Here is an 8,701-nt window from a genome sequence, read left to right on the forward strand (position 1 = left end):
TGGCTGCTGTGGTTCCCCTGCTTTACTTGTGGCAGGGTAGGGTGGTAGGTCTGTGTGGTGTCAGGGTTGACAGTAGTCTTATGTAGAGCTTAGGTTATGGTTTCTATAGGACGGTTTGGATAGGGATGATCCTGCCTCAGGTGGGGGGCAGAACTAGATGACCTATGAAGGTCCCTACCGGGATCCCCTACTTCTTGGATCCCATGATTCTATGACTTTGACCCCAGAGTTATTTAATAAGTTATTGTGGTAAAAACATTCAATTTTCCCCCTTCATTCCATTTACATGCATACATACGTGGAGTGCAAGGGGTCTGGAGTGACTGAATGAAGCTTACCTCAGCTGAGACTGCAGCTTCCCCGCTTTATTTATAAAGTCTTCCCAAGCTGGGTAGCTTCCCTGCAAGAAAAGAAAGGAAACAACAACAAATGTCATTTTGGACATTCAAAGTTCATGCAATAATACGACTGACTAAAGCAATAAATGTAGTCAAGTTTCTGCTAATTAAGCCTTGAACACATTTTTCTAACAATTTATCTGCCACCCAGTTTAAACAAACACACAAACCTAAAAACAAGACTAAAACTTTGGTTGGTCCTCAATTTATGCAACCCATCTGCTGAACACAAGCAGCAGAATGAACACTAAACATAGGAGCCAAGATGCCAAGAGTCCATCAGAGACTTTTATGAGCCTAGAAAAGTCCATTAGAACCTGATTTTAAATATTTAAGCGTCTAAAGAATATCTAACAATCCAGGTCTGAGTTTCAGGGAGACTATGGTTCTCCATCTGGGAAATGAAGATAGTATTACGCTACCATATTTCACAAGGGTATCACGGAAATGAACAGCATTAAGAGACGACGAGCTGGGATACCGTGTTAACATGATTGCATAAATACCTAAAGATAGAAGGCAGACTCCCAGTGCCCGTCACTGCACCTATTCCTTGTAGCAAATACCAGGTCCCAGTTCTCCTTTCGAGAACTCCTCATGCAATTGTGCCAAGTTACCAAAGGAAACCTCAAAAGCATCATCTCCCAAGGTAACGCTAGAAAGCTCAAACCAGAAGAGGAGAAATACTGGAAGAATGCAGAAGATGGGGCTCTTGCAACAGCTGTTTTTTACTTGTAGCAGTTGTTTCTGGAGTAGTTCACAATTGACCTGGGAAATGACTTCAGAACAGGACCGGGAATGAGAAGGCCAATGATACTTTGGGGCAGTTCTGAAGTATATCAAGTCTTCCTTGTCTAAAACTTCCTGTGAACTTTATGGCTTCTCAATATAAAAACCCCTGACACTTTTTTTCCCCCCCCTTTTGATGGGGGCTGGAGAGGGAGTTATGAAAAAAAAGCAAAGCATACTAAACAAACAGGGCGTCAGCTTTTAAACTTTTCACAGAACCAACAAACAAGTTCAAAGTCTTTGTTTTGACCAAAAAAAGAAAGAATCTACTCTAGAGTAGAGGTAACCTCATCTTTTCCTCATCTTTCCCTCGTCATCCTTAACAATTCCAGTTGCCTGAGGGACAAAAAGCAAGGTTCATTTTACTACATTAGAAGATACACACTCGCCCCAAAAATTAGTATGGTTAATTTTAGGCAAGACAGATACCCAAAGCTAAAATTACTACATGCTACAATGCTACAAATGGAGTTGAGGCTAATAACATCTATCCACCCCAACAGGTATCAATTGTTTCCATCAAATTGGACAGGAAAATACTTATTATTTGTATTACCATAGTGCCCAGCAGCTCATTCCAGAGCAGTACACCATTAAGACAAAAGACAATAGATGGATACAGAGGAGATAAAATGGGAAAGAACGAGGAAACAACAAAACAATACTGTTTAGCATAATAGACCGTGGTATTAGCACACCATTGGCCTAACCATTGCCAAGCATCCTCCCCACCCACAAAAAAAGAAACAACAAACCAATTAGTCTTCAGATAGGGCATTATAAACAGAGGTCACCCCACCCTCTTGCATGAATTCTGTACCAGGACTGCCCTTTAACTTTTCTGCTTATTGACATACTTGGCAGCAAATCAAGTGACATTAGGTCCCTTACGGTTCCTATCGCCTACAGTCCATCAGATTGTAAGAATAAGAACCAGACGCAACTTCCCGTGGAAGCAACAACTCGAGCTCACGCCCTAAGATTCCAAGTGAAAGGATGAGTATCCATCTCAATAAGTCTAACAAGATTTGCACTGCCCAATAAAAACAGATCTAATAGAAAAGCTGACTTTTCACCCCAACATTTAAAAAAAAGCCATTTTATTTTTTGTTTGAATCTACAGTATACAAGGAGATGGGTACAAAAGAATGTAGTAGTCCCCACTCAAAAGTTTTGTAAAAATATTCAATTTCATGTATAATTGTAACTCAAGAGTTCCCAAGGACAAAAAAGTTCCAAATATTATTTCAGCTCAGCTTATTAAAGGCTCAGAAACTACGTTTTTGACAATACTTTGGTTTTACATGGTTAGTGAACTGATTGGAATACATTCCCCATCTTTGAGAAATGTCAGCAGAGAAAGACCCACCATGAAGCTCACCACACGATTAAATGTTCAAAATGTTCAGACACTTGAATCTGAAGGTAAAATCCTGACCCAGCTGAAGTTAACAGTTTTGGCACTAACTTTAAGGAAGATGGGATTTCACTGCAAGAGTTATTTCATGCGGTGCCTTCCAGTCAGCGAGGCCCAATCTTGTTCAACATGAAAGAAAATGGGTCAGTTTTATAGTTTTCACATCCAGTTATACTGGAAACTGTTTTGTTCTGTTATAGCCAATGGCTCTGTGTGGTTTGCACTGGTATAACACAAGTTACACAAGAACTTTACCAAACCAAGGCCAGACTACACATCTGAAATGCAAGCGTTTGAACTATTTATATACCTAAAAAGTCAGAGACACAGGTAAGCCCTTTACTGAATCCGGGCAGTGTCATCTATAACCCCTGAACAGGCATTTTACTTTTGCCGCACAGCATCATATGGAAAAGGGAAGGAAACTCGGAGCTAAACCAGAATTTTATTGTTGGACCCTTTACCATCTTCTGAACGCTAGCTACAACATAAAAACACTTCTTTAAATTTAATGTACTACCCATAAGACAAAGCTGAAGAATCCTTAACTAAAGAAGTGGTCGAACATTTATACTGACTTCATCATCAACATCAAACAGCCATGGATGGGGAAAAGAAAAAAAAAAAACATGACTCAGGGGCACAATAAGATATACTGCCTGAAAGACAAGCCTTTACGGGTGCATCCAGACAAGCGTGAATGTGCAGTATGCAGGGCCACTGACCCATCTGCAGTGCCACTTACTGCACATGCCACACATGCAGTCACTCCCAGCACTGCTACTTTGTGGCACCAGGGGTTTTTTGACCCCAGGATCTCAAAAAAACCCAAAACAAAACAAACAAACAAACAAACCCACACCTAAGTGAGGCAGCGCACACCACCCAGAACTGGAGCCTGGCCACGCTCCAGCTGCAGGCCAGGCTCCCTGCAGCAAGGGCTCCCAGAGGCACTGAGGATCCCAGTTCCTGGCCCCAGCCTCCCCTTCTCCACCTGGGGCAATGTGCTCCGTGCCAAAATGCACATGGCATCGGCGTTCCCTGGAGACAAGCAGCAGTGGCGCACACTGTGCCATTTGTGCCCAGGAAACACACATGTTCCTGCTCATGGGGATGCACTGTAGGGGTGCAACAAGCAGCTAATTCGGCTAGACAGAGAGGGGTTGCACAGGAACACTCAAGCTACACAGAAATTTAATTAACAAGAGCAGAGTTAGGTTAACTCAAGCCACAAACTAAGTTGCATCTCTGCTGCTTTTCCAACCTGGCCTCCTCTACATCACAAACATCTGCCAGTGCTGCTATGCTGTCCTGGGGAACAGAGAGAGCTCACGCCCAGCAGAGGACCTATTAGTGCCAACAAAACCCCTGGTCTGTGTGAAGCTGTGCTGGCAGGAGGAGACTTGCGTCTAAGTTTCTGCTGTTTCTTGCAATTCCTTCAGCGGACAAAGTTGCATTAAGAGTGGTAACAGGGAGATGGTACATGTAGACGAAGGCAGACTATGAGCAAGCAGCACCTAAGCTTCAAACCACACCCCAGAATGGCTGGATAGCTTAATTTAAAGCATGATGACGCCAACTAGAGATCTGTACGCTGGGGTGGGAGCTAGGTTAGTGGCACTGCTCGAGTTATACTCCCAGTAACAGTTGTCCTAGTTTCATATACATATAAGAGTCATTGGTAATATCTGCAGAAAGGCCCAGCATTAAATATGCAAGAAAGAGGCCCTTCCTCTCATCCCTACAGATGGGTTGTGCAGGTCTAACACATACTGAGGAAGCTAGCTATTGCCCTAGCTGCAACTGTTCTGTGGGTGAAGAGAGAGAGCTCTTGGTCTGGAACCTGCCAAACATTTATTTTAACAAACTAAGTAAACACACGGCCATGAATATAGGGAAGAATAATTCTTAGTGACTGCATCTAATGAGGAAGAGAAAGTCTTCAATCTGAAGAGACCTGGACTATAATCTTAAGCCAGAACTGTCACCATTTAAATAGAAGAACCTATTTATTTAATTAATAATGCCATTTCCTTAAACCTGTTAGTATTACTTCAAACGCCATCTCAGCAGTAGCTGCTGGTGTTTCAGCACATGCCTGCATACAGCCCATGCATTATGTATGTGTATGCCAGGCACCTTCCAAGTACTGACAATTAACAGCAGGGCCTAAGGGCCTACCAGGTTCTCAAGCAAAATACAAGCTGACAAGTAAAGATACCAAAGCAGCCTAATTATACTGCCATTTCAATGGCAGTACTGTGCTGTTAACTGCACCTATATGTTTTCTAGGGACACACACAGTTCAAATATAACTTGAGAAGAAGGCTTTGGTCATCTGGCCAAAATGCATCACAAAGAAATCGAGATCAAAATAGAGAACTGGCACTTCAACAAATCTCGTTTCTCACTTTTAAGGCTTAGGCCCAGCCAGCATCCAGGTATTGCACCGATTCAATAAAATAGTTCAATTCAATTCAGCTGCCTTAATTATATTTATACAACTTCTTTCTGTGAAGAGTCTTAAACCCAGCCCAAGAACAGCTGATCTCAACCTCAATTCGGCACAGCTTTTGGTACCAGAACAGCAGTCAGTCCACTCAGTTGCACTTTAACCCTTTGGGGTCTGATCGTCTACCATCTAGCATTAATCCCATTTTCCAGCAGTAGTTTCTTTGTGGTGGTTTCTACCATCATACACAACAACACTTGAACAACCCCTTCAGCCAGCCATAACTCGCTTAATTTTTCTACTGCTCTGACCTTTCCCCTGCAAATCTTACAAAATGAATGTTTAACTTGCACAAGCCAACTCTCAGAACCAGCTCTTCCAAACCCAGGACAGCGATTTCATCATCCCTCTCAACTCCCCGCTGCTCTCCCATTTAATGACATTCAAGTCTTTTGTGCATTACACTGTGCATCCCTTTAGACCCTCCAAACAAATGCTTCCAACAATATAATCTTAAAAAGGACCGAGTGCCCTGGGCTCTTTCTGAAAGTAGTGACAGCTTCACTTCACAGGAGCTGACTGCATGCTGTTAAACACTTCCCAGCTGTTGGGAAGGAAGATAAGCAGGGTCAGCAGAGTAAGATTTACAAGACGCAGATGGAGAAGAGAGCCTCTTGTGATTACAGTACTAATGGAGGATCTGGGCTGAAGTCTCTTCTCTGCCACAATTTTACTGTGCAACCTTGGACAAAATCCTTGCCATTCTGTGTTCCCTATATTTATAAGAGTGGAGTAACAGCACCTCCCAATCTTCCAGGAGTAAATATCTGAATAGTGATGGGAACAATCTAGATGCACAGATAAACCATCCATTCAATTTAATCCTGAGAAATAATCATTGCAATATTCATTACTTTCTTAATTTGAAAATCTGACTATAATCAATTTGCTTTGACTAAGCATACAAATGTGATTTCAGGCCACTCTGGAAGAGAAATAATGCAGTGTTTTTCAGGGTAATGTTTCCCCACAGCTATCTCTGATATCAGAAATTGCAAAAGGCACAAACAGCTGATAAAGGAAATCAATTTTTTTTCCTTTAAATGTCAGAGTCATTTGAGCTCAAATGTTATCGGTAAAAGCGGCAGCCTTCCTTTATTTTTTAACCCCTGTTCAGCATGAAGAAAATGCTGCAAGGAAGCACAGCTGTAGGAAACAAGGTCCTAAATCCTCTATTCAGTAATCCCACAGCTTTAAAGAACAGCCAGTCATTTGCAGGGCTCTGGTTTGATTTTTTTCCTTTTAATGTTTTTGTTGAAAAAGAAAAAAAAAAAAAATATATATATATAACTACTTGTTATCTGGGGCCTTTTCCCTAAAAAGTACCCATATGCTTAATTTAATATGTTAGTTTTTCAGCTTTAAAGGTCACACATTGTGTTTTTCTTTTAAATTAATATTTTATCATGATAGTAAAATACTCCAAGGTATACTCCATAATGATATGCCTTGGCACTTAGCAGTGCTCTGCCTTTGGCTGCATGCCTACCAACCAAGGCATATCATTATGAGGCAATAAGACAGCATCATCCTATCTTATTGCTTAATTAGTTTATAAAAGTGATTAGTTATAACATGGGTGAGTCTTCTCCTTGGGTCATGCAACTAGTCTACTGTGAATTGTGGGAAGGGCACTGTCCTAGCCTCTCACCACCAACTGACTGGGCTTGCAGCATGAAAGAGTATGCCTCCCCGGCAGTATTTGGTCAGTCCACAATTAAAATACCAACATCCCTTCAGGGACACATACAGCAGCAAAGTAATCTGAAGGTCATAGGCCAGAGGTGGGCAAAACAGCCAATCCAGCTGGCAGCTGGACTCCATTTCCCAGCAGCCCCTCCCTGCATGGCTTGGGTCAGTCTCCATGGAGACCCCAGGGGCACCTGCATGTGAAAGCTCAAGGCTGGGGTTACCATAGAGACCAACTGCAGCTGCGTCAGCAGTGCACGTGGCAGAACAGCGCAGGGGGCTGCTCCGGAGCTGCTGGGATCTTGTGACAGGGGCAGCTTGCTCTGAGCCAGGGCAGAGCCACGATCTATAGCCTGTACGCTCTGGGCAGGGGCACGCAGGCAGGAGATTGCAGCTTTGCCCCGGCTCCAGACCAGACCGGCACTGCTGGAAGAAGCCAGAGCACAGCTGCGATCCCCTGCTTGCACGCCCCTGCCTGGAGAGCGCAGGCTGCAGATCGCGGCTCGGCCCTGGTTCCGGAGCAAGCCACCTCATCGCAAGATCCCAGTGGCTCCAAAGCAGCCCCCCTGCCCTGCCCTGGTCTGCCAGCATGGCGATGGCTGTCTCCATGGCAACCCCAGCCTGAGCTTTCCCATGTAGGCGAGGCTCAAGTCTCCATGGTGACCAGCCCAAGCCAGGCAGGCAGGGGCTGCTGGGAAATGGCGTCCATGGCCAACCAGATCCGGCCCATAGGCCAGACTTTGCCTATCCCCATCCCAGGCTAAGCCGGTGGAGCTCTTGGAAGTCCTCAAGCCTCACACGTGCCATACTCAGGTCTACTGGCACGTGGAGAAATCCTGACACACTGACCACACTCTGATCATAGACATCAATAAAAAAGTCACAGCTTCTTTTGGACAGCTGAAGTCATCTTTGAACCACTAGGCACAAGTGGCATAGAAGGCAAAGAGTGCTCAGGTTATTCTCAAAGTCCTTGAATAGCAGACTCATTTTACCAACAAATCCCATTTATGCCTGCTTCTAGATTCCACAAAAGAGTTCAGTGGAAACTAAACTCAACTCACTTTAAAATCAGTGCTGCTCAGGTAGGTTTAGCAAACAACTTCCAGCCCTGGAGTGAAGGAAAAAGCATGGGAAAAGCTAACACATGTAGTCATAAATCTGCAAGCGGGAAAAGGTTTGTGCATTGATCACTCAGTGGCAGATTCAGAAAGACAATGTTCAACGTCTAAACAGTGATCGAGTGAACCACTTTCATATTCTAAAGCAAACACTACATAAAAGAGAAAAGAATATTTAAAAACTGCTTTCTTCTTTCCTTTTAGGCTAACACGCTGATAGACTTTGAGAATAATCTTGATTTTGGTTGCTTCCATCTAGGAATATCAAGCTTTAGAAGACGAAATATTTATTTTATCCAGCGAATGGGACTGCTCAGGTTTCTCCAAAAAAACCTGCCATCCAGATACAGATGCATTAAGTGAGAGTAGATTTGCTGAAGGGTGTCACACTTACTGAAATTAGATCCAGCCACCAGGCTGAGAAAGAATCCAGAGCGCTGGAATTGGGTTTGTGATCCTAGATAAACCTAACAGCCTGACAACTTAACAAAAGGAGCAGTTATGTGCCTCTTTCTACTTTGGGGGGGTGGGGGGGAGCCTCTCTCTAACAGCTTATATTGACACATTTAAAGTCCTTAAAAAGCAATTTAAAACATATGCACACTCTCCCCTATGCCAAATAAAATGTTTAGGTGACTCCAGTCCTGGTGTCAGCTCCTATGACACTGACCAATGACGACAGCAGCAAAGATGACAATGAGGGAGACAGCAAGCCGAGGGCAACAGGCAATGGTATCACTCTTCACGACTCCAAGTTTCCACACCCTACCCAACA

The 8,701-nt window shown here is 43.5% G+C and overlaps 1 protein-coding gene across 12 annotated transcripts in view; it reads right to left on the reverse strand.

Moving 5' to 3' along the window:
- MTSS1 (MTSS1, I-BAR domain containing) overlaps positions 1-8,701 on the reverse strand; it is a 244,768-nt gene that overhangs the window by 221,318 nt on the left and 14,749 nt on the right. For all 12 annotated transcript variants that reach the window (XM_019528149.1, XM_019528145.1, XM_019528151.1 and 9 more), the window contains exon 2: positions 339-400. In XM_019528149.1, the coding sequence (XP_019383694.1) occupies positions 339-400 (62 nt within the window). The remainder of the gene's footprint in view (positions 1-338; positions 401-8,701) is intronic.

The sequence above is a fragment of the Gavialis gangeticus genome, unplaced genomic scaffold (assembly GCF_001723915.1).
Source record: "Gavialis gangeticus isolate Ggan-Ray unplaced genomic scaffold, GavGan_comp1, whole genome shotgun sequence".
Lineage (NCBI taxonomy): Eukaryota > Metazoa > Chordata > Crocodylia > Gavialidae > Gavialis > Gavialis gangeticus.